This window comes from Buteo buteo, chromosome 2, assembly GCF_964188355.1.
Source record: "Buteo buteo chromosome 2, bButBut1.hap1.1, whole genome shotgun sequence".
In the NCBI taxonomy this organism is placed as follows: Eukaryota; Metazoa; Chordata; class Aves; order Accipitriformes; family Accipitridae; genus Buteo; species Buteo buteo.
In genome coordinates, this window is record NC_134172.1 from 40269651 (window position 1) to 40296788 (window position 27138).

The 27138-nt window shown below is 41.2% G+C and overlaps 1 protein-coding gene across 2 annotated transcripts in view; it reads left to right on the plus strand.

Annotated features, from left to right (window-relative positions):
• The first annotated feature begins 4921 nt into the window (after window positions 1–4921).
• PLCL2 (phospholipase C like 2) overlaps window positions 4922–27138 on the plus strand; it is a 109410-nt gene continuing 87193 nt past the window's right edge. Inside the window, exons 1-2 of one of the 2 annotated variants that reach the window (XR_012653648.1) lie at window positions 4922–5225; window positions 6004–6545. Coding sequence is in view for 1 of the 2 variants with exons in the window: in XM_075051891.1 (XP_074907992.1) it covers window positions 6222–6545 (324 nt within the window). In the remaining variant the exon portion in view is untranslated. The remainder of the gene's footprint in view (window positions 5226–6003; window positions 6546–27138) is intronic. The other variant, XM_075051891.1, reaches the window with a different exon arrangement.

Below are 27138 nucleotides of genomic sequence, written 5' to 3' on the forward strand. Positions count from 1 at the left end.
CTGGTAAAACATATGTACCTCAGCTGAAATGCACATGATGCAAGTCTTATCCACTGTGTCTGTCTTTCCTAGTAGAAGGAAATACAAATTTTGCTCCATAGAAACCTTACCCAATATAACCTCAAATATTATTGTTACAAAGTAAGTTTTTCCAAACAATGATACAAAAATCAAACAAAAAAGATTTGATTTTCAGCCTTTTCAAGAGTGGCAAACAAACAACATGCTATTAGAATACAATAAACTCTCATTTCCAGTTAAGATAACTTCAGGATCCCCAACAGATTTACTCAGAATTAGTGTCTAGGTCAAGACTTTGAAAAGAGACTTAATTTCTAGTTTGTAAACTGAGGCCTTAAGGGAGCCTGACTTCCGGAAAGTCATTCACATCTGCTCTTTAACTTTCCATTAAAGTGTCTAGTTCACTATTTTAAAAGGCAGGGAATGCTGTTGTTCAGTTTTGAAAAATCTTGACCTTTTTTAAAACATATAAACAGAGTCTCATTTTCAAAGCAATGTGATTTAATGCTGCATTGCAACCAATTAACCTCACAGCATGATAGCCTTCATAACAGACAGTTTAGAGAAGAACTTTTGAATGATCTTGATTTGGAAAAACACTCCTTCTGGATTCAATAGTCTGTAGGGGAAGAGTTGATTTACTGTTAAGCTCTTGTTAATCCTCAACCGTCAAATTTAGTAGGCTGGTAGCCAAACTAATTGGTATGATAGGTAGGATAGAGAGTAAACATTCCTTAGGCTGCAATTAATAGGCTAAAATGGTTGATCTGCTTGATTAAAAAAAAATCCTCATGCTTACTGCTAGTATAATGAACTTTCCAAAATTATAAACATAATTAATTTCAAGTACACAGTGTTAACAAATGCTTCCCAGTAAACAAATCTGTCAATTTAGCCTATGTTTGCCTACCTACATTTTTGCTGTCTTTAGTGCACATCCATTCATATTCCCCCACTCGTACCGTCTGCTCTTTTTACGTGCATATGACACACCTGCACTTTACAGATGTTGTATACAATAATGCATTATTTATAGCTAAACTTTGCTTTGGATTAATTATGAATTAGATTCCGACTGTAATGGGACTGCTTAAACATGTATACTTAATTATAAACAAGTATAATAAGTATCTGCAAGACTGTGACCTGAACAATCAAGTCAGGCAATTTAAAAAATTATCACTGGAATTGTAGAGATACTTATAATAATGAAAAAACATATTCCAAGCAGAGATGTCAGAAAAGCAACATTTAAAGAAGATAATCACTAATTAAAGTTTTTCATGTTTGGAATAAAAAGTATTTAGGCTATTAGTAATAATCTGGCATTTGGCTTATTTAAATACTGGTCATTTAGTCACTGGTTAGGGGTTTAAACATAGTCTTTCTTGGCAGGTTTCTACTGCTACACTATTTGAGTTAGAAAAGTTTGAGGGGTAATATTAGCTTAGGTGTGCAACTGATATTTAATAGGATTTTATGAAAATAGCTAATATGTGCACATGACAGCAAGAACTCAGTTAAATATTGTCACAGAGGTGTCTTTTGATTCCATTATAATCCTTATTTCACTTAACAATTAAACAAATAGAGCCTGCTGAGGCCGCTATTGAATAATGATGATGAGAAAGTTTCTTCACCCCATGATCTTCAAAATGCTGTGGCAAAGGAAGTATATGGTATACATTAGTATAACATTAACTACTTCAGAAACGTGAGCTCACTGGGATAAACAAAGTCTCTACAGAGTAGCCCAATCCTGGTGGCCATTTCTGGGACTTTGGTTTATCAGAAATGCTTCATTTTGTGTATGGAAGTATTTTTCAACTTAATGCATCAAAAATGCATCTGAATAAACACTTTGCTAATGTAAGGAAATTCTGTAAATTGGGGCAATAATAAAAATCAGTGAATGGTGATCAGAAGAAATTTCAGATTCAGAGAAATAATTATTTGCTACCTCCATCTTTCTAGTACAACTTTTCTACTTTAGTGTCTGATACCATGTTTTTATCAGTAACTAAGTTTCAGTAATTAGCATAAGCACAATGCCAGTACTATTACATTGACTTGCAGGCATGTGTCCTTAAGATGAGGTTCAGAAGTTTTACTGGTTCCTTTGTATTAAATCATCACTTTTACAGCCAAAAGTCTGGCAATGTCTGCATGTCTTGATATCATTCATTACAGAACTGCCAAGGCTAAAGTTAAATGATTTCTTTTTCAGTGGTGTTATCTCGTTTCTATACAGGTTGGACAGATAAGCAGAGTTGAAAAGGGAGGGGTTTTTTTCTTCTTTTTTTCTCTGAGACGGGACTGATCAAATTTTGCTAAAGGCCTAAAACCTGGTGTTTTAGTATGTGCATCTTAAGTAGTAAAATGACAGAAAGCACACATCTTCTTCACCTGTTTACTCGCAACACTCTGTGACAAATTATTCTAATAACATTTTGTACTGGTTGTATGTAAATCTCCTCCTCCAGAAGAAATAGTGATGATCCTAACGACAAAGTGTCTCCTGTAGGGTTGGCTTGTGATGTGCACACCTGGAGATACAATACTGAACATTCCTTTAATATTCAAGGCTGCCTTTTCCTACTTAAATGGCAAAGCAAGATGTTCAGGCAAGAGACATTCAGATATGGCCAAATGGTAAAATCACTGTATCTCCAGCTAATGGAAAACACAAACTTTGGCTATTTCAAATCTTAATGTCCTTCAGTGTTTACAGCCTAAATCCTACAAATGTCTACGTTTTCATTTAAACTTAAGCATTGTTAATAGTTTGATTAAAATTAGGACCATATATATGAGTGATGTAGCAGTGTCAGGTTCTGAACTTCCTTGACCCACTAGAAATGATACTGAATAAGTAATATTCTCCAAATAGGTTCATACCTCTCACCAAGTTAGATCATACTTCACAGTCCCTTTTTCCTACAGTGATGAACACCATTGTAGACAGACTTGCAGACAGAATATTGCCTGCAAGTCATGGACCAGAGATTAATGATTTATTACATGCAATTATTATGCACCTGAAGGAGATTTACTCTGTGGGAGTGGTGTGGCACTTCGATGACACAAAACCAAGTGGGTTCCTGTGTCTTAGTTACTAGACCTCTCACCTCAAAGGTGAGTTGTTTAGTCCTTTCCTTGCTACCAAGATGATTATTTAATAACACCTGTGAGCAGATTACTGCTAAACTGCAGTCACATTCCCACTTGTGCTCCGTCTTCTTTCCTGCCCAGTGTCTCTTGGTTTCTTTTCCATAGTGTGGCACAGCTTCCCAAGGAAAATGCTCTCACCAGAACCAGCCTGTAAATTGGCGGCTGCCTAATGGCAGTGGGGACACGTGTGTGAATCCGTTCAGGAAGAGAGGGGATTGAAATAAGGGCTCTCATGCTCCAAGCGATCTAATCACTAAACACAGACAGAAGGCGGCATCACCCCTGTGTCTCTCAGTGTTTTGGAGGAGTGAGCTGTCCCTTGGTGCTCCAGAGGAGAAGCTGGAGGTGCCTTCCCTTTGGACACAGCTCAAGGCAGTGGGCCACCAACGGGTGGAGGTACTGCTCTGCAGTCCGTGGTAAGGCCCTGGAGCCAAGGGACAGGATTGAAAATGTACTCTTCTTCGCTCCAGCGCTTCCACCACGTGACTCCGCACCAGCACACCGAAGGGAGGTATTTATGCTGCCTTATTCTAGGTATCTACGATAAGCGTCTGATCTCTGGTGCCAAGGCTCCAGACACAGTCAGCGATCTCCAGAGAGCAACTGGGGGAACCTAAATTAAAAGCGTAGTGCTTTCGTTCGACTATAATCCGAGCCTAGCTCCTGCATTAAGCACTTCAACCAAATGCCGAAGGTCAGATGGTGTGGGCCGTCTTAGGTGTCTCTTCGCTCAGCGTGACTCTTTGCACTCCTATTTCTGTGATTCCTAATTTTGCCCGTGATCTCAACGTAGTGCCTCCGCGTCTGACTCAACTTCTGAATTTCAAGCAGAGGGCCAAGTGCCTCAACTGCGGCATTTCATTTCCCTTTATTCAACATAGTCATGAAATATCAAGCTCTTGCAATACGCAGCCGTGTCAAGAGGTAAAAATAAACATGTGGCTCTTTGAATTATTCCTCATACGCGAAGTCACTTGTGTTTGTCTCATAGCACACGTAAACAGGTATGCATGGGGTACGTAAGGGCACACCGGCTGCGCTTGCTTTGTTGTGGACACCACTCTTAGCTAGGGTAACCGCCAAGTTGCAGTCCTCATTAAGCTTTTACTATTCCAGCGCTCCGTCACCTTCTCCCCTGTATTAATTAACGGATCTAATCGGCCTCAGCAGCCCCCGCCGGCTGCGAGCTCCGCAGAAGCCCCGGCGGCAGGGTAGGGCGAGGCCACCTCCCCGGCGGCCGCCGGTCACCTCACGGCGGGCGGGAGCGACCGTTGGGCCGCCGCCCCCCCGCCCTTCCTGCGCGCCCCCGCCGCCGTCGCCCCGCGCCCGGCCCGTTCGATGGGCGCGGGCGCTGGGCAGGGCGGGTGAAGGGCGCGGGGCCCCGACGGGAGGGGTGGGAAGGGCTCCCGCCGTCCGGGGCGAGCAGCGCTGCGCCGGCCCCGCGGCGGGGAGGAGCGGGGGACGCGGCCGGGCGCGGGGCGGCGAGGAGCGGGCTTTCTTCTGTGTTAGCCAGGGGCGTCTGCGCGGGCAGGGAGCGTGTGCAGGAATCCGCCGGCAGCCCCGGGGCGAGGGAAGGGGCCGGCCGGCGGCGGCGGCGGGGCGGGCGCGGGACCTGCCCTCCGGCGGAGCGCCCCCGAGCTGCCGGAGGGGGGTGCTGGCGGCGGGGCCGCCCAATCCGCGCGGGGCCGGCCCCTGTGATTGGCAGCGGCGGGCGGAGGGGGGGGGCGAGCCCGGCTCGCTTACTCTGCCTTCCCCGGAGAGTTTCCCAGCGGGGGCGGCCGGGGCTGCCTGTGCCCTCGGCGCTGCCGGCATTTCCCCCCTCGGGGCTGTTGCCGGGCTCGGAGCTGGGGGAGGCGGCGGCGGCGGCAGCGGAGAGCGAGGGAAGCGAGCACATGAATCAGTTTCTCTCTGTATCCGGCTCCGGGCAGAGGCGGCGACCATAGCGGGGAGGAGGGGAGAGGGGGAAAAAGCGGCTACTGCAGCAGCCGTGGCGGCAGCGGGGGGGTGGCTCCCCTTGCCACCTGGCCGCCGAGGTGGGTAGCGGGGGCGCAGCGTGCGGGAGGGGGCCGGCTGCGGGGGGGAGGCACCGCGGGTAGCGGCTCGGGAGGGTGCCGCTGCCCGGGCCGCGGCTGTAGCCGCTGCGAGGCGGCTGGATGTCGGCAGGCAGCGCGGAGGGGAGAAAAGTTGCGGATGGCGCCTGGGAGGGTGCCCCGCGGGGCGGCGGCGGCGTTGCTCGTGTTCCGCCGCTTCTCGATCCGTCGCGCGTGGCCGGAGAGGGTCTGCGGCGGGTCGTCCCCGCTGTGCGTGGGACGGGCTTTCCCCCGGGCTGGGGCCGGCGGGTTTGGGGCGTATTGTTCTCCAAGTTCTCTTTTCGCTCCCGCCTCGCTGCTCTGCGACTGTGGGTTTCACCGTAAGGGTGAGAATACCGCCATCACCGTCTCTCGTTCTCCTGGCTGAGCAGCCCGCACGGCGCGGTTCCTCCAGTCCCCCTCAAACCTTCCCGCTCCCCCCCCCCCCCCGCAGCGGGCAGCGGCCGGCCCGGCCCCTCTGCCCCGCGGCGGGGCTGCCCCCCGTCCCCGCGCGGCCCCCCGCGGCGCTGTGCTGCACCGCACCGGACCGGACCCGACCCGCCGGGTCGCGCGTGTGCCCGGCGTGGCGTGGCGCCTCGCGGAGACCTCGCGCGGTCCCTCCCCTCCCCTCCCGCGCGCGTGTGTCTGTAGGGGAGCGCGCCGCGGTGTAACGCTCCTCCGCCCGCCGCCGCCGCCTCGTGTGCGGGCAGGCTGTCACGTTTCGTTTCTTTTCCTTCCCCAGGTGCTGAAGCACTGGTGCTCGCCGAGACGCAACCGAGACGTTTGTCCCCCCTGCCGGAGCTACGCGGCCTCAGCTGCCAAATGTGCGGAGGGGAGAGACTTTTGCTCAAAATCCCCCGATCGTAAATACACGGAAAGCGGAAGAAGAGCCACCGCCGAGCAGCTGCAGAGGAGGGGAGGGGGACAGCAATATTGTTTCTGCTGTAGTCAGGGAGGCTGATGGCGGAGTTTGGCAGCGGTGGCGGCACCGGCGGCGGGGGGCTCCCTTCCTCCCCGGGGCCGGTCCAAGGGAAGGTGGCCTTCAAGGCAGGAGATGGGGAAGGAGGAGGAGGAGGTGGCGGCGGCGGCGGCGGCGGGAGATCCCGCTTTGACAGTGCGGGCAGCCGGGTCTCCAACGGGGACTGTGCCCTAGCGGGAGCCGGCGAGGAGCCGGGATCGGCTCCTCCTGCAAGCCCGGAGAGCTGCAGCAAAGAGAAAGGATTTTCCACCGGTCAACAGCGAGAAGGCAAACCTGGCATCCCCCGGAGGAGCAGCATAATTAAGGTAAGAGCACTTGCTCCTCCCCATCGGGGTCTTGGTTCTTTCTCTGTGACAGAGGCAGGGGGATGCGGGTTGATAGATTTGGCTCACAGAGCCTTGGCTCTAGATGAAAGGATAGGCGGCTTTTTCTTTTTTTTTTTCCTGTGGTGGGGGGACTTGGTTCTTTCTTTGTCAGAAGTGGACAACAGTGAGAGGACGGCTTTATACACATCCACGCTTGGGGGTTGGGGGTGGGGCGTCGTGTTTTGAGGTTTATTAAAACAGAAGGCTCTAACTCCTGTTGGAGAAGGTGAGAGAAACTAGCTGGCTTGTAAAAAGACAACATGGGCACCAGCCTGGCAGGGAAAGACGTGGATTACACAGTATCCTTGTTATTTGGGATGCACCTGTGCAGAGCAATTTTGTGGCTCCATTGGCTTGTGTGTGTGACAGGCACACAGCAGGTGATGAGAGATTCGGGAGCTCATTGGGCTGGGGGTGGGAGAAGGTAGAATAGGGAGCATTCGTTTTGTTAAAAGTGACAGGTCGTTTAACAGTAGGCTGTGTTGTACTTCACCTATAGAAACATCTTTCTTTATACTTGGCTCTGCATATTCTGAATGCTAATGTTTCAGCTTGAAAAATAGGGGGACCATCAACGGTAGAATGCAGATTGGAGAAAAAGGAATGTGAGTGGTTTTTTAGTACAATTATTTATACAAATACAGTTGTTCTCTTTTCTTAAATCCATGGTTCTGAGAGATGACGCTTTTGGCTTAGCTTTCCCAACTCCACCGAAAAGGTTCAGAGAACATCGAGAAATGACTCCATTGGTATAATGGCTGTACTAGCCATAAAATGCACAAATTCACGTACTTAAGAACTGAATTTAATCAAGATCAGCTAGATCTAAATCAAGCTAGATTTGTTGTGTTCTTAGGTATTTATATGCTTCCAAAATCAGCTGTGGTGGGTTGACCCTGGCTGGATGTCAGGTGCCCACCAAAGCTGCTCTATCACTCCCCTCAACTGGACGGGAGAGAGAAAATATAACAAAAGGCTCATGGGTCATGATAGGGACAGGGACATCACTCAGCAACTACTGTCAAGGGCAAAACAGACTGAACTTAGGGAAAAAATTAATTTAATTTATTACCAATGAAATTAGAGTAGGGTAATAAGAAATAAACCCAAATCTTAAAACACCTTCCCCCAACCACTTCCTTCTTCCCAGGCTCAACTTTGCTCCCAATTTTCTCTACCTCCTCCCCGCCAGTGGTGCCGGGGGACTGGGAATGGGGGTTGGGGTCAGTTCATCACATGTTGTCTCTGCTGCTCCTTCCTCCTCAGGGGGAGGACTCCTCACTCTTCCTGGGCTCCAGCGTGGGGTCCCTCCCATGGGAGTCGGTCCTCCACGAACTTCTCCAGTGTGGGTCCTTCCCACAGGCTGCAGTTCTTCACGAACTGCTCCAGCGTGGGTCCCTTCCACGGGGTGCAGTTCTTCAGGCACAGACTGCTCCAGCGTGGGTCCCCTGTGGGGTCACAAGTCCTGCCAGAAAACCTGCTCCAGGGTGGGCTCCTCTCTCCATGGGTCCGCAGGTCCTGCCAGGACCCTGCTCCAGTGCAGGCTTCCCATGGGATCACAGCCTCCTTTGGGCATCCACCTGCTCTGGCGTGGGGTCCTCCACAGGCTGCATGTGGGCATCTGCTCCACCGTGGACCTCCCTGGGCTGCAGGGGGACAGCCTGCCTCACCATGGTCTTCCCCACCAGGGGCTGCAGGGGAATCTCTGCTCCGGCGCCTGGAGCATCTCCTCCCCCTCCTTCTTCACTGACCTTGGTGTCTGCAGAGTTGTTTCATGTATTCTTACTCCTTTCTCTCTGGCTGCTGTTTTTACAGCAGTTTTTTTCCCCCTTCTTAAATCTGTTATCGCAGAGTCGCTACCGCTATCACTGATGGGCTTGGCCTTGGCCAGTGGCGGGGTCCGTCTTGGAGCCGGCTGGCATTGGCTCTGTCGGACATAGGGGAAGCTTCTAGCCGCTTCTCACAGAAGCCACCCCTGTAACCTCCCCTGGCTATCAGAACCTTGGAACCAAATATATTCTGCCCCTTGCCTCTTTGAATCACATATTTAAGAATTATCATTGAAATCCACATTCATCACATCATCTTCACAAACTTCAGTCACATCAACAAAAAAAGAATTCCCCACACCAAAATCAAAATAACATCATCACAGCATGGAATAGAAGTGGGCAGTATTCACACACAGTCCATCTCTCATCCCTTCACTGCAGTTAGAACAACATAAATTCCCTACAATCATTCCACTCTCTTAACATTGTTCAGTCCATGTTTTGCCCGCTACCTCTGTTCTGTTGGGTGGATGGTAGACAAACGTGTACAAATTCAAGACTAGTAGTGTATCTCAAGTTGTGTTACCGTCTCCTGGACCTTTCTATAAAAACGAGGGGGAGAGCAAGGGCAGTCAGCAGTGGAACACATTTGACAGCCTGCACCCACCCTTCCTGTTCGAGCAGTAATGCTGGGCGTATACGTGTGTATGTGTGTGTGTGTTAAAGAAATTATAACAATAGACAAGGGGCAACTGAGCTTGGTGTTGGAATAACTTAATATTTACTGGTTTTGCCAGTGATTTTTTTACAGGTCTGATATTTCCTAATACTGTTTTGTTTCTTCTGTGGTAGCCCAAGAAAGATACTAGCTTTGTTTGCAGTGTGTATCATGCCATCATGCTACTTTGTAGTGTATGATTTGATTATACAGCTACCTTCTGCCTCTCTGGGGACCAAACAAGGATACAATACCTAGGGATTCGTGATATATTAAGATCAAGCAGCATGAGATAAGGAAATATGTTTTAGATTACATTTCACGAATACCCAAGTCAAGATTCTTGGTTCCTACAGAAATGATAGCACTTTGGAATATAAAATTATTCAACTTTCTGGTATTACCTCTGATGAATACCATTTTGCAAATGTGAACAGTAATCTGTATAGCTGCTAAGAACTGATTACTACAACTTTGTGTTACAGTTTGAATAAATATAACATGAGTGGAAAAATTTGACAGCACTTCCTTTAAAGTTATGTCGTCCATATTTATTTTAGATATGACTGTTATAATACTTCTGGGAAAAATCTCTTATCATCATATATACTGAATATTCTTCTGCCTGCTTAGTTCAGCAGTTCACAGAGAGTTTGAATCTAGTTGTGTAGGTCCCTAGTTTTTGATACGAAACCTTTTGGAGAATCTGGCATGAGTAATAAAGCTTAAGATGCGTCTTGTTGTCTGCTTTTGCAGAGCAAAACACAGTGGGAAAACACAGTGGGAAAAGTAAAATGTAGTGTGTTTTTGGAAAATGTTCTGGAGTTTTAGTAACTTACATAAGTGATGTAAAACTGCTCTTAAAAAAATACATGGAGTAGCCTCAGGAAACAGGTCCGTCCCATGCAGATTTCATCCCTTCATGCAAAACACAACATCATTAGTTGATCTGTAAAATGCATGTTTGTGGAATATCTAATACTTTAAATGTTTTGCCTGCTGATTACTGTGTAGGCTTTTGAGTCACAAACAGAAAATTGACATTTGAATAGTAGTTCTAGTTGAGATTAAATTCTTCAGAACTGTATGTTTGTGCATGAAAATCATGTGCACAGAAATGTATTTTATTTTGGTTTTAGTCTGTGTTTCTACTGGTTGTCTGTTTTCATAACTCAGAGCACTTGCTGCCTTTTTTTCCTTTCCTTTCTTACTTGCAGTCTCTGTTATTTTTTTTTTCACTGGTTCCATATTTTTTCTTTCTATTTTTATTTATTTTATGCACCTGCATAATTTTGACTTTTTCTTTCTTGTTTGGTAGAAGAGGATATACTCTTCGAGCTTGAAGTGTCATCTAGGATGATGACAGGTGGTACAGCCACTATTACTGGACAAACTAATACAATCTTCATACCATGATAGTTTACTTGGCCTTTCACTATCATATATAAGCTGCATTTAGGTTGAAAGTGTTAAAGATTGTACCCTTCATTTGTAGCAATTTTTATGGAATAGCCTATTTCATTGCTTACCTTTGCTGAACCAAATTTGAGGGCTAGGGACTGCATATCTGTGTTTATGGAGACTTTTTCACTTTCTATTTCTTACTCTCCGTATTTATGAGATTCTGATTTTTCAGAGGTGATGGTGATGACACATTGTGCATTCATGGGATTTAGGCTCTTCAGATACCTGATTTGTGAATTAATTTATGTTCTACTTATTTGTACATAGTGGGGTTTTTTTTGTCACTTTTTTGGTTTTGCATAATATTTTCCTTGGTGCAACTAGCTATGGTTTCCTATACTGTAATTTCCTACAACAGTTCGTATAATGTTCTGTAAAATGAATTTACAGTGAGTCCATCTTGCAGTTCAAAGTGGATTTAATCATCTTGTGAACTTCTCTTAGCTGCTCTGACAGTTGGCAGTGAGCTTGCTTTATTTTTGTGTGAGACATGTTCACATCTTTCTTAAAGAGACTTTGAAGTGGTAGGAGTTTGAGAATCTTGAAGGCAGCAAATGGCATGTGGTATATGTGTTTCCTCAGAGCTGCTTGCTTCCAGGGGTCTCCAGTAAATGCTTATGGAACCTCACAGTTTGTCAAAACTATAGACCTAGACAGAAAGCGATCCAGTGGAATAAATATGTCTGTATTAGAAGACGTGTTAGAGTAATAAAATGAGAAGAGATACACGTAGAGACCAGAGTTATTTAGGAAGACAACAAAGAGAAATAAAGGGAGAAAGGTGGCTTGGCATTCTGTGAGCAGGTGTTTTCTTATCAACATGTGTCTGGAAGCAAAGTCCAGGGTTTTTTTTTTTTTGCATGTAGTAATGCTGATCTCTGTCAAGAAATCTGTTGGCTGAAAACTTAAACAAATTTCTATCTCCCTTTTTTATTCTGTGTGTAAACTCAAGCTTTCATTTTGTAAAGTCATGCACTTGCTGAGCATTGGCAAATCCTAAGTTTGAAAGTCTGTGAGAAGAGAGGAACCAAATTTAGCAGGTAGATATTCTAGGGTATAATCTTCAGCAGAGCTTTGCTTTTGAAACTAAACATTCTTATATCTGTGGCTTTCTGAGACTGGGGAGCTCTACAGCATGTGCATCAAGATCTTCTTTTTTCTTATTAAAATGCCAGCATATGTTATTATCTCATTCAATTTTTTACGATCTCCAGTTCATACTATATACCTGTTTGTATCAGGTGTACAAAATACGAAATATGGGGAATGTTACAAAGTATTTTCTACCACTGTGATTGTTTTAAAGGCTTTAATAAAGCCTTTTGTGTTCATGGTAAACTCTAAAGTAGTATTTTCAGTAGGTCTAGGTTCTCTGCAGTCCTAAATTACTTTACCCACAAAGGGATATTAGCAAGTCTTCATGGAGACCCAGGAACAGATCATACACGTTCAACTTCCATCTAAAAGGATATAAAGGAGTTAGGTTGCTGGAATCAGTTTGAAGTATATGAAATTATCTAATTTTCAGTCATCTTTCATATTGGGAAAGAAACCTGTGTAACGATGCTGTTGAGATAGTTAGATATATATATATATATCTGTATGCATTTATGCCCAAGTAACTTTTCAATGTGCTGGACATTTTCAGGTAAATTTGATTGAGCAGTCACAGGCTCAAAGGAGCTAAGGCTTCTTAGGTTCAAAGAAAACAAGACGTATAGAGGAAGGAAGGAAAAAACTAGCACGTACTTTCTTTCTCCATATCCCTTCCCTTTGGAAACAAAATGCTATAGTATGACCTGAATTATTCCTAGTTACAGAAGACCTGTGTGGAAGAAAGACATGAATGTCCCAACAATAGAAGATGTTTTGCTCAGAGCACATGTGCTAATTGACACCAAAATTGGTACAATTGAGACCACAAAAAAAAGCATATATTTGGGAAACAAGGCTATGATAGTTGAGCTACTCCTACATCTTACCTTGAGCAGGCTTTCAACTAAACAACCAAAGTGTAGATTTTTCTGAGGAGCTGTTTCTGGATTTGTTTTGTTTGTTTGTTTCTTAGTTTTTTCTTGTTGATTTACTGTAGATCTATCTCATCTCTGTGGTTTGTCAGATAGTATGAGAGATCTCAATCGCTACCTGCAGCTCCGCAAATCCTGGAGCTTTCTTTTAGAGGGTGCTTTCTCTTTGAGTTGTTGGACTCTCAGCTAGATTATAGGAGGTTACCGGCACCTATCAGTATTTGTATTTCTCCTTCTTCATCCTCTACTACTGATTGTGTACTGGCTTCCTGATTTAAAAAAATATAATCTATACTTTAAAACAATACTTAACACCATATAGTGGCTCTTCCCAAGTCATATTTTCTGTCATACAAAAGCTGTATAGCTTAGGTATTTGCATATAGTATCATATATATACATTAGACATATATATCAGGCAGTTTGCTACCTGCTGACAGTGACACTGGACTGAGGTATGTCACAGCCACTGAGTGGGTATGTTGTGCACTGCATTTTGTATGTATTTTTATTTGCATTAGTACTTTCTGTAGACGGCAGTAATCAAAGTTTTAGTTGGATATATGTAACAAAATTTAAAAAAAAAAGCGTTTGTAGAAATGTTTACACGAGGACACTCACTTTACCCAAGTTCGGCATATAATCTAGTTAGTTTATGTACTATAGCCCATGAAGAGAAAGTATTTTTTCCAAAAGATGACTTGGAGCAGGAGCTTAATTTGTATGAATTTAGCTTCTCTGATTTCTCTTCTGGAAGAGCTTATCTGCCTATTTCTGTCGACCAAGTAAAGAGCTTGGCTAGTGTGAGTAACAGCAGCTCCTTCACCCCTTCCACCCCCAAATCCTTAGAATATCCACAAAACATATTCAGTCTGTTCAATGGTGAAAAATCAGTTAATGGAATTTAAAAATCATTATGAATACCTGATGAGATTTTTTTTTATGCCTGTTATCAGGCTTGATCGAAGATATGACTATTAGTTTAGACTTTTTTTAAACTAGGAATTAGAGCAGTGGTCTTCTACCCATGGCTCACAGATAATACATTGCATTTGATTGCATTCATGGAAGATTAAAAAATTTAAACTGAAACTGACAGGACAAGTTAATTGCGTAGTTTCCCAGCCTTTGCTGGTCCATGGGTGATATTGACGTCGATCTTTGTATTAATCCCACTGACTCCATTAAAAATCTGCTTTAAATAAAATTTGCTGATGTCCGTCTTTCAGGGCCAAATTAAGTTAATACACGTAATACTAGTACATTGATTCTAAAATATTTATCTTTGCACACAAATGTGGGATTGTGTTCAAAATTCAGAAATCTAAATATAAATAGACTAGGAGGTAGATTTTTGGGGAAGAAACATGTATAATAATTTGTTTAACATACATGGAGAAGAGGAAAATATGATAAAAAGCAGCAGCATCTGTGTATTGAAGAATGTTTGAAAATAGGGCTGGAAGAGACCTCAAGAGGTCAGTCTACTCTGCTCCGCTGCTCTGCTATAGGATCAACTGTTAATAAATTTCAGTATGATGCTCTTTGTCTTTTAACCGCCTTTTGTTTGTGATCTTTCTATGCAGAACTGCTGGGTGATTATTCCTCTTTGTATATGGGCAAAAGCAATCATCTGCAGAGTTTAAAAGCCTGCACTTGTCCTACTGACTGCATTCTAATTATTTCTGATCATATTTTCAATTTGTCAGGTTCTTTCTGATTTTAACTTACCTTCTAACTTGCATGCAGCTCTTCCATCTTCAGGTGAACAGCCAGCTTTAACTATGCTGTCATTTCCATCAGTACAATGATACGTGATTTTTTTTTTTCTGTTTGTTAAAGGATTGTAGTTTATGGGTTTTAAATATAAGTTCAAATTTTATACTCCATGGTTAAAATAAAATCGGGGTTTTTTTTGCTCATTACTGCCTGTAAACTGGGCAATATGATGTTGCAGAATCTAGTTCAGAAATACAATTTATGAGAAAATATTTTTCCTTCAAAATATATGAAAACAATAGACAATAAATACAAATTTATAATATTATATATTATATATACTAGACTGCAGTGTTGGCATAAAAAAGGGTGCTTTGAAAGGGGCTGGTTTGTTTGTCTTTGGGGAGAGTCAGTAGCAAGTGTCATCTTACCCTGTTCTGCAGTTGTGTTTGTAAAGACCATCATTACCGTTTTAGTTGATTTTCACATCTGGCATGCCTTTTAAACATGAGGTAGTGCCATTACTGTACTTCTTCCTGTTGAAGGAGATTATGTATGGAATGATCCTTTGGAAGGATGTGTTGCCCATTCTCTTGAATGCAGTACACCTCTTAATTTCTACTTAACTAGTTTCTTTTCAAGAACTGTCAGAATAGACTAACCTGTCCCTTGCTTTTGAAGACGAGCATGCCTGAGTTCACCCACCTCTTTCCTCCTAGACCTTGACCTCGCAAAACATCAATGTTCAAGACAGTGAAGAGTGCAATATAGCATGTGACTGGAAATCAGCAGTACTGAGGCTCACAGCGTTAAATGGTGCAGCCTTGGGAAAGTTAAATAGATGTGATTCATTTCTGCCTCTCCTGGGATTCCTTTTAATGTCATTTAACCCTTTGGAATAAGTAATAAAATATCCCTGAGTACTTCAGATTGTATACTGTGTTCAGGGATCTTTTCAGATACCAAACATTCATGTTCTGGAAGTTGTAGTAGGTAGTTCATAAGTGCAGGCAGACAGAAAGTGCCTTTAAACAAACAAACAAACAAACAAAACCCTTTTCAGAATAGTGGCTGAGAGTTTTATAAAATGAAAAATATAAAATAACAAGATATTAAGCTGGATTTCCAAATTTACTGAAAAAATGTTTACTTTAATAGAAGAAACTTATTTGTGGGTTTTATTTTGGTATAAGCAATAGGAATCTTACAGATACATAGTGGATAATTGATATTATGTGTATTAGTGCCATGACTGTCCTAATACCTTTGCTAAAATGGCTGAAAATGGTTTGATATTTCCTCTAAATTACAAGATAATCATATTGCAGAAGAAAAAAGAATTTCTGTCCTTTTGTTATTAAACACTTCCACAGAATTTTCAAGTTCTTTTTATGGTTGAGCTTCTGTGATTATAACTTCTTTTTTCTTTCCCCATTTTCTTTTCCTTTTTTTTTTTTTTTGTCCTTTCTTCTTACCAGCATTATTATTTTGCCTTCACTAAAAAAGGCAGAGCATTATAAGGTTCTGTGTATGCTTTGATGTGTTAGCATCCATGTAAGTGAACATAGCCCCATCCTTTACTGCCCTTTTTAGTGTAGGATAAGAGAGGAAGGACGATTGTGAAAGTCTGCAGCAGCAGAATGGTCTGTGTGGTTTTTGTTTCGTGAAGCACCTCTTTCAGTATGGAAAATACTGGATGCTTTATATATTTCATTACCTAGTTCCTGATGACAAAAGTGTTTGACATTGTCCACTGTTTACTCTAGCTGCACTCCTGAAAATAAAGTGTAAATGACACTTTATTGAAATAAAAAAAAATAATTTCATTGCTTAATTTTTTGTATTATTAAAGTGTAATTTGGACTAAAAGGACAGGAATTAATCTCGCTGTCAAAGCTTTTGTTTAGGTTGTTTTCCTCCTACAAGTTATTGTTGGTGTTTTTAGGATAGGCAGTTGTTTATTGAGTTTAGGTAACTCCTGTAAATGGTACAGGAACAATTGTTAAAAAAAAAAAAAAGGCAAGACAGCAACTTTATGTACTATGCCATGCTTTTTCCTTTAATAAATTAGAAGCAGAATTAATTATCTTTCACATACATATTGTAGAAAAAGTTAGTTTCTGAGTTGCTGGAATAATACATTCATTGCAATATTTATGTGCTTACTAATACATACATTTTTGCTACATAAGGCAGGAAAACCTCAGTAATAGTTGGAAATAAATTGCTTCAGGAAATAGCTTGAATCAACCGAAACTTATTTTGCCGTTTACAGAGAATGGTCACTAAATCAGGGTTTTTTTTTTTTTTGATATGCTGATAGATTATTGCAAAAAGCGTTTCCAGCCTGAATCCTAGAGTTAAAGACTAATATTTATGTGAAATGAGAATGTATTTAGTCGTGGCACGTTACTACCACATAGTGGAGAAAGCTAGAGCAGACATAAGTAGTTTGAGTTTGGATAGTATTATGTTTTTCTTGCTTTTGAAGAACCCCCAAGAGCATTTTATGGCTTATTGGATGTACTTCATTTGTTAAACTCCAACTCTCCTTTATTTTATCGTTGTTCTCCCCTGTTGTAGTAGTTGCAGTGGTTCATCTCACAAGCATTGTTTGAGGTTGACACTTTACAGCTTTATTAGTCCCTCAAGTAATGCATACCGTGTGCCTCACGCTTGGTCCTTCTTCAGGGAATGGCCAGCCTGATTTGGAATCTGCTCTGGGAGTGGTGGTATAGTGTGAAGGCACTGAGTGCTTTTAGTTGTGACTGTTATCTTCTGGTATTTTGTAGATTTAGAAGTAAGGCTGTGGAAGAATTCATAACGTGAGTCTTTTACTCTCCTGCTTGGCCTGGTTCTGGTTTGTCTCACCTTGTCTATTGTGTCACCCTGTCTGTTTGTCCCTCCCTTTCTTTGGTCTCTCCCCATCCCTCATTCAGCTTGGCTTTTCTGCTTCAGCAGCAGAGAAACCACAGACTGGCCATACTCTGCTTTTCTTCCTTAACAGCTAGTGGAGATCTTCTGTTCCCAGCAAAGTGCTAGAACAGAGCAGAGCTCTCTGTGGGGTGTGTGCAGTACTGCAATAGCTCATGTCTGCTTTTGAATCCCCAAAAAGGAGTAACAACAAGGGAGTACAGATTCCAGTGCAAGGCTGTCAACCTTCACGATGGGTTTAAGTCCCACAGGGTTTGAGACCTGAGCTTATGATGAAGGCTGACTGTGCCACTTAGGGTAGATGCATCTGTTTCCCCCAGTCTTCAAAAGTTGCCAGCCCTTGTGAATTTAAGAAAGGCTGCCAGGGTCACACCAAAAGTCCATTTGGCTCATTAGCTTGCCTGCAACAGCAACCGCCATGAGATAGAAGAATAAATAAAAAAAGACTCCTTTCCTGACATGTGCTTCCAGCCTTAAGTGATTTGGACCTAGGACATCATTGCATTTAATAATCCATATGGTTTTTTTTTTCCAATTAATTATCTAAGGCCAGTTTGACTTTTGTAAGCTTTTCACCACCGTAAAGTCCTGTAGCAGTTTCTTAACTATGTGTTGTGTGAAGTCCTTTTCTGCCTGGTTTTACCTGGCAGCTACTGACTTGTTTACCTGCTGTCCCCTGGTTCTTTGTTAGAAGAACACTTTCTCTATTCCACAAATGAGTTGAAAGGTGTTTGTCATGTTTGCTCTATGTCATCTTTTTTTTCCAGGCTAAAGAATCTTAATGTGTTTATTTGTTGCATGTATTGAAGCTTTTCTGTGCTTTTTTTTCATTCTGGTGCCCTTTTATGTATTTTTTTTCCTTCCATTTTATTAATTTTTTGCAGTGTGGGACTAAAGTGGTATTCCAGATGTGAGCCAGTCAAATGTGTAAATCCACTATGGCATAATGAAGATTTAGCAATATTGTGATACTAAGTTGGACTGTAATTTATTTATTTTTAGTGTTGTCATCATCAAAGATTTAAATGGTATCACTGTCACTAATTGGCAATGGGAAAGTGGTGTTAAAACCTTTTACTAAATATTTAAAACCGTCTCTTTGAAGAACTGTGTAAGAATGTCTGTGCTGGTGATGTTTGTGTTGGAAGTGGCTGGCATTAACATCTTTGCAGGAGACTGAAGTTCTGTTAGAAATCTTTTAACATGTTATAAAGTCTTATTATGGTGCTCATGACACAAAACATTGCCGATCAGCACATCTAGCTTCTAGCTATGGTTGAGTACATTTGTTTGCCCAGTAACAGAATAAAATGGCATGGACGTTGTATAAAGCTGAAAAATACAGTACTAATAAAAGTGCTTTCATTTTATAATAAGCTGTTAAATATGAAAGAAAGAGGAAGGACCTTGTTTTTATAAATGCAATCCGATAGTATTTTGGATGTCCTAGATTTTTGAGTTTTAAGGTTCTTGCCCAACACTTATGGTAATGGATTATTTTATTCAATCTTCTATTTCTTTTGCTTTTATAATGTGTGAGGCTCTTTAAGAGCCCTGTGTCAGAGTCCAGAACAGCCAAGAAGGCATTTCTGGTCTTCAGGAAACTCAAAGCATAACAATGAGGTCAGATGGCTTCCTGAAAACAGAAGAGCATCTGATGTTTCACCTAAGAGGAGAATTCATCTGAGGGTTAAAAAGGTTATTAAATGGTTATAGTAAGCAATGACAGATAAAAATAATTGGAAGTTTTTAGGTCCCATGGCATTGATACAACAGCATTATCTCAGACGAATTCCCAACACTTTGTCACTTGAGCTGTTGAAAGTAGAAATGGTGTGAGGAGTCTGTTAGGATGCTGTCCTCAGTTTTCCTTATGATTATCTCCTTTCTGCCCCCCCCCCCCCTTTTTTTTTTCTTTCTTTCTCCTTTGAAGAGGGGAATTGCTTTGTTCTTCCCTTCAGAACTTTCTGGCTACTGAGAAGTGGAGTAATCCCTGTTAGCCTATTTCTTCTCAGTCGGGCTGCTGTGTTGAGATGGAAGAAGACACCTTTGCTGTTCCTGAAGTCCTGAGGATTCCTGAATCCTCATGCTTTTGTGTGTCCACTTTGTGACAAAGTCCAGTGCCTGACTCATCATTTCTGAGCATCACTTTCAGCAACATTATCTTTATGTAATTCTGAAGTTTCAAAGCTTCAGATAATTCTACCACTTGCTTTAAAATGTCTGATAATGTGTTATTGTTCTTCTGTTTGAAAGTGACACACAGTCAGTTGGAGTAACAGGAATAGAACATGACATGGATTTACATTGTTTTACATGTGGAAATTAATATTTCTGTCCATAAATATTGAACTTAACCTACCAAAATAGTTGTTTAGGAGTTCCTGCCTTGCCAGGAGAAAATGTACTGGTTTTGTCCTAGTAATTGCTGATGTATTTTTGTATTAGCCAGAAATCATAGCTCAAATACATACTTTCAGTGTGGTCAGCTGTAGCAAATATATTTTTTTCTTCCACATCTAATCCCAAATTCTGCTCTGTCCTTAGTGGATATATAAAATTTACTATAATCATTGGGGGGCAGGGGGGAGGTAAGTGGGATAAAAAAAGAGCCTTGTGATTAAAGCTTTGGCCTCTCAAAAATGATTTGCAAGATTGACCACTTGCCACAGACCTTAGAATCTTGAATTAATTTTATTAAAAAAAATTAAATTCTAATGTTTAGATTTATAGTATAGTCTGCAAACAATCCCTGCATGTATTGGAAATACTCTGAAGTGAATAATTAATTATTGAATTTATTTCAGGTCTTTCTCACTTTTTCTGGTGAATTAGTAAAATTACATTATGGAATACTATCAACTAAATGCATCTTTTGCTAAGAAAACATACCACCTTGTGATTTAACATAGTGCCTAATTGTGCACCATGAAGTAGGTTTTATATTAATTCAGTAGAGGCTCAGAGTACTTTATCAAACGGTACTTGTGGCTGAGGTGATGGAGGAATAAGAATTTTTTGATGCGTTCTGTTAAAATACAGCATAGCTGTTAAATGTTTAAAAAGTTTTTGTATAAAACAAATAGAAGTGAAATTACTTAGTATATGAAACAGAAATGCAGAGCAACATTATGTTTTTTTCTGTTTGGTTCAGAACCATACCCCTATCTGCCATGTCACTAAATTTTGCAGTAGTCAAAATTAGCCATAGTAAAAGCTACTCCTTACTTTTTTTTTTGCTTACTACTTAAAATATTTAGAGTACAGTTCTGTATTCTAGGAATGCACACCTCATAACTTCTCCTTATTTTAAATGTCTGATCTGCACCGCTTACACTTGTTGATGGGAATAAGTCGGGGTCTTCTGCTGCAAACTTCTGTTTGCTGCTTTGATCATAAGCCAGGTGGGCAATATTGTGTGTGTTTACTTCTTTATTCCAGGATTTTTAAAAAATACAATACAGAGTGACCTCTTGGTCCGTTGATTTAAAAATCTTATATAATTATTAACAATGCAGTTGTATGAACCTTCCTCTTTTTACTTGCCTAGAAGACATTGCTAACAAACTTGTGGAGGTCCTTGCAGGACAATGTAAACAGTATTGGTCTTGCACTGATCAGCTGATTAGACAGTTTAAAGCCCTTCGTAACCTTCCCTATCCTTGAATTCTGATTGTATTCAGGATAAAACCAATATTAGTGAATATTTCTGTCCATGAAGTTGACCTGCAGTAAGTTCTCATGAAAAGCAAGCTCACAAGCATAGTAGCAACTTCTTCAGCCTTACTCTTGAACTTTTGGGACTTCCCAGCTGAATTTTCTTTCTTTGTTGATCCCTCAGTTGCTTTACACAGTGTGTTCTCTTTTGCTTACTTTGATTGTTTTTCTCTTTGGTTTAACTGTAATGAAACCCTTTGAGATAAAGTGTATGAAGTACATGTTTTGCATTCCTTCTATGTTTACCTACAGTATTCTCTAACCTTAACATTCAAGAATCACAAGTCAAGTCCTCAAACTCTGAGGTTTTTTAAAAAAATCCTAAGACATGAAAATTAATGTATTGGTTTCAGTGCTCCTTTGACTTAAGCCATTCTGCACGTGTGCCATATTTTCCAAGTCTTGGCATAGGAATGTATGAATAAATATAAAATTTAAGTTAATTTGGAGATTCTGATATCTAAGGACTTTAAGAAAACACCAAGCATCATGAGATTTGCCATAACGTTTGGAAGACCATTTGATTATTACACAGATAGCTATTATGTTGGGCAGATAACACTAGATAACAGAATATAATACTGATAAACCATTTTACTTTTTATTATTTTACATACTTGGTCTTATTCTTTTGTTTCTTTGTTTAATTGCTGTTTTATTAGCAAGACTAGCAAGGTGCTAATGTGTATTTTAAGTAGTTTCAAACTCCTCTTGACAAAGATTTCATGAGTTTTGTAGTTAATTGTTTAATGTTTAGGAAGAATGTTAACTGTTCTTTAAACTGATCCTATATTTAAACTATTTGTTTCAGCAATTTGAGAGCAATTACCATATATTCTGAATTGTGTTAGAATAGAGGCCCTGCAAGCTTTATCCACATACTGTGGTGATAACAGGAATCAGATGCTCACAAGCTTCTGTTCAGCTGACTGTGAAAATTTCTCTAGAGGAAATCAGGATAAACAGTTCTACAAAATTCTCAAAACTTATAACCAGTTACAGAAAACTGAGGACCTAAAAGTATACCAGTTTAAAAAACCAAAAAAGTTCTGATAGTCAAAAATTCTTAAAATGCTGTTCTTGACAGGCAAAACTTCAGAAAAAAAGTGAGGCCTCGATACAAAGCTCTTAATTTGTTATACTAGAAGGGGAAAAAAAAATAGTTCTGTATTATTTCAGGCCAGCAACTTGGCAGGAATTTAAATCTGAGTCCAAGGTTTCTGAAACCAGAGGCTTGAGAATGTTAGCAGGTTTCAGGGCTGGTCATGAAGGGGAAATACAATGATTTCACAGATAGCTGGGATACAAACCATAATCAGAAAGTTTAAAGGAGTTACTTGGAAAATGTGGAATTATATATGATAACAAACAGAAAGAGGTGTGTGTTAAGTGTTGGTGTTGCATATGTTCCTTGTTGCTAAGTAGTAGGGCAGTTTTTGAGAGCCAGTGAAAAAAATAATGGCTTTCTGGTTGTGGGTCAGGATGTGGTCAGGGTGAGTTTTATGCCAAGAATAATGTGACTGAATGAGGCAAATTATTTTTGAGTCCTTTACCTACAACTTTGGTAGCACATAAATGATTTCAGCACGGTACAGCATTGTGGAAAGCTACTAGTCACTAGTATTTTGTGGTGGTGTTTTTTTTGTTTCTTTTTTTTCTGGATGCCAGTTAATTTCTTGCTGGAAAGTGTCTTGGGAGATCTTACTGTGAGAGGCAGTTATTGAGCAGCAGCAAAATCCCTCTGTGACTTGTCAGATCATCTCTCAGTATTACCGTGTATGAAATGAATGTGACATTTCTTAACCCTCCTTCTGGAAGTATGGTTCTTTTTGTGATGGTTCTTAGTTTATAGAGTTTCTTTCTTAATATAGGCAGATTAAATTTTTGTGTCTAATATATTTTTCTTTTGTTTCTACCCTGCTTTTAATGAAAGTCATGGTCGTCCCAGGGAGGAAGCTGCATTTTCTCTTTAATGTTCCAGTGGGAAGACAAACAGGACTGCCATTCTTGCACCTGCTACATTAAGGAAAGGGAGGGAGGCAACAGTTTAGAGAAAATAAAACATGTTTGGACTTCTGTCTTACATTGCACTACTGCTCAGGAGTAAGAAATGTTCTCATCCAACTATGTTTATGTAGATGATACAGGAGAATGCTCTTCATTCACTATGTCTGTGGTCATTCTGTGTGTTACGCTAGCTGCAGTTCTGTGAGGCAAAAATTATGCTCCTTGAAACTTCCTCGTTTCTGTCCCTGTTGTTTTTGTAGCTTGCCAAACTCGTTACTTGTTCTAAATCAGCAATGAAAAGCCATTTCTCCTTGCCTCCAGGAAATCTTTGTATTAATTTAATTTGTTACTGTAAAACATGGTAAGAAATGCACTAAAACTGTAGGAGACCTTGAACCAAACTGTTACTGAAAAATGTACTTATCTCACATTTTACATTTTCTTTCAGTGTTCACAGTAACTAATTGGGAGAAGGTGACACCTGCTAGAATTTTGTAACCCTGTTTTTTTTACATGTAAGAACTAAAAAAAAATAGTCTGGTTTTAAGATGTAACTTCAACCACGAATGCCAGAAAAATTTCACAGTTTATGGGCATTTTTTCCCCAGTTCCTTGAGCAAATTATTTTGAGATTCCATACTAAAGGTATTTGTTATGCTCAACTTTTCACAATCTATTTTCCTCCAATTATTGCAAAGCTTATTAGGGCTGAGACACTTGTTTGCAATTTTATATCATACAGAAACAAGGTCTCAGGAATCAATGTAAGGGACAGAACCATGATCAAGAAAATGTTTCTGAACAAATACTTCGGAAGGAAATCTGGCAGTTTTTCAAATAGAAGGAAGTAAGCACTTGATGCAAAAAGCTGTCATTTAAGGTGTCATCATGTAACTCCTTCACTTTTAATTCCATCCACATGTTACCCCCCCCCCCCCCTTCTTTTTTGTGTGTGTGTGTGCAGGAGGCTGTGGGGAGTCTCTTCTCTGGCCCGCCTGTTATTTGAGTTCTAGTAGTTGACCGGTGTTGGTAGCCAAGAACAATAAAAAGAATAGTGTCATTTTCTTTTTCACAACTATATGCATAAAATTATTTTATTATATGTGTTTCTTCTTCTCATAGCATGCATGTCGGCTGTGTATCACTTCATATTTTTGGAACCTTTTCTTTTAAAAGGTAGTAGCATAAAGTTATTGTCATTTTCTTGGGCCAAACTTGTAAGCTTGTTCTATTTAGTTCAATGCACAGGATTTATTGAATGGACTACTTTTATTTTTGTGGATATATGTATTTTAAGGGGAAGACCAGTTTACCAGGAAGACAAAATATCTTATTTAATATGAGTATCATTGAATCAAAGTTGTGGTTTTCATGCTATTTGCTCCTGATTCATAGGAATGTTCTTGATTCATAGGATTCATTGGAAGAGCCAAATGTGTGAATAAAACAGAATTCTGCTTGCCTTTAAAATTGTCAATATAAACTTAAAAGCAGAGATATTTTAAATATTCCTCATTTAATTTGAGACCAATTAAAAATACTAGTTACCCTTCACGTTTATTTTGTACCTTGGAGACGATTAACTACATGGGAAGAGAATGTTGTATTGCTGTGGTGTTCCAAATGGGCCAACTGGCTTCTGGTCCATAGCGATACCAGTTTGCTGTTCCAACAAGTTTGTATTGTTAAAAAAACACCACAAAGCAGGTCAGAGCATTAAGGGAGAGTGTTTATATAAAGGGAAAACGGAAAGGTACAGAGTACTAGAATTGCACATCTCTTGTGCTCTGGTTCTTCTACATCTCATTTTCCTTTACACTTTGATACAGCCAAGGAGAAAAGAAGTGGGAAGTAGCTCAAAGCTACCTTATATTCTCCTCTCCTCCTGGGGCCAGCCACAGATGTGGTAGTCGGATCCTTGCCATGAGCGAAAGTAGCTTCATTAGTTGTTACAAAGGCTCTGTATGTTAAGTTCCTCAGTAAAATTCACTTCCATCTAGCCCGTGTTCCTGTTGGAAAATAAAAGGTGGGTTTTGGAAGCTGTTAAACTGGTAGGTAGCAGCTAGTCTGTTCCAGTGGTGTGCTGTAAAGCAAGCATGGTGGTGCAACAATCTCCATCATTTGAAGCGGATCAGAGGCTTAAAAACTGGAATATAAATTAAAGTTGTTTATTCTCAAACACATCTCTCTTTCTTAAGCTTTTTTAAGTCTTCTGTTAAGAATGGCCTTTCTGCATCGAGCCCATCATCCTGTCTCCACTGAGAGTGGGCGTGCAGAAGGGTGCTTGAATGCAGGCTCTGAGAGGCATGCAAGGAAGGCAAAGCTGAAGGTCTGCTAGGCAAGGGATGAGCAACAGGACAAAATAAACTGATGGGTGGGTGCCCACTGAATAGATACTAGATGGCGACAGTCTGCTTAGAAAAGTACAGGGAGTGGAGTTGCATGGCTTGGCAAAGCCTGAACTCTTAATAACTGAAAAAGACAACTCAGTGCTGAATGTCAATGCTGCCCTGTCCCTGATCCGCAAGCGCTGGCTGGATTCTAGCACAGGGAAGAACAAGGTACCAAAGTACCGCGTTGGAGCTTCTCCAGCAGCCCAGCTGCTTCACAGCGAGGTCACCTGGAATATATGGTCACGCTAGGGCCAGTGCAGCCATCACTGCTGCCTTTGCCTCCTGGGCTGCTTTGCCCTTGAGCTGTTGTTGACTGCAGTCAAGGCTGCCAGGCGAGGGAGGCTGGGTGAGAGCTGCAGCAAAGCAGCTTTGTGAAGCCAAGCACCCAGCTGTGTGGTGTCGTCGCCTGCCTCCGCGGAGTTGAGAGGCCTCCGGGAGGTGCCCAGGTGCTCTAACAGCCTCTCAAGCTCCACAGCACTTGGAAGCAAGGACAGCATCTCCCATTGTCTCAGAAACCTCAGTGTGGAGGAGGAGGAGACAGGCAATGAAGCCCTGGTCTGTGCTTTGACTTTAATAATAAAAAATTTTGCTGCTCCCTGCCCCTGCTTTTTGCAGAGAGAAGTGCAAGTATGAACTAAATATGTATCATTATCCCTCAATATTGACCTAGTATTTTTCAGTGACCTATTGCTCAGAGATTTTCTGAGTCACAGGTGGTATTCTCGTATTTAGTATCTACATTTGAAGGGCAGGTTTTGCTCCCATTATTTTTCCAAGTTTCTTTTTGAACCCTGTACGCTTTGGTACCTGTAGCACATCCTGTGTCTCAGAGTTCCATATCTTGAATGTGTTTGTAAGGAAAAGGTACCTTCTCTTCTTTATTTTGAATCTGCCACCTGCTAGTTTAATCTGATGTCTCCTTAATTTTTTTTATAGGGTGAGATGGTGAACAGTCATTCCTTACTCATGTTCTTTATTTCACTTGTTAATTAATATTCTGATGTCACATTTGCTGTCCTATAAAGTAGTCATGTATGATGTATAACTTGAAAGATGTCTTGAGATCTTGGAATCATATTTTTAACATAACAGCTGTGCAGTCTACGTGGAAAGAACTGAAGTCTTTTATTAATAATGTGCTGTGTCCCTCAGCCTCTTTTTCCTCAGTATGTGAAAGTATCTTGGCCACATCTGGAATCTCAATGCATAGGGATCTTGTGATACATGTTGACAGAACTAGTTTATCTCATTTAACTGTAAGCCACCTTTCACCTATAGCAGACCTCTTCCACACTAGCAGTTTATTTTGACTTTGTGAACTTGTGTGCTGGTAGTAATTTCCCACTGATAGTCTTCATTACATTGAGTTTCTGAAACATCTGTCACATCAACATCCTCATTTAAAGTTTGGCATTCCTGTTTCTCCATCTTGTTTGTCTGCATTGTTTAAATGTCTCTGTTCTGTTTTATCCTCATTCACTATTGAAGTGTAGTCACTTCCTATCCTCTCTCTCAGTGTTACTGTGATTCTTCCACAAAGGATTCATCATCTTAAACTGTGTGCTATTCAATCCTTAACAGCTTTTCTCAGCTATTAAAATTTAAAAGGTCACAGGAAACTATTGAATTAAATTGCTTACACTGTTGCTTTTTGGTTTAGATGAAGCCTTCTTCCAGTATGTGCTCACTCTGTTTCTTCTAGTCTTGGCAAATCTGCTTGGAATTATTCTTCCCAGAATTAGCCTCTCTAGGGAGATATGAGCTCTATATTCTTTTATTTAT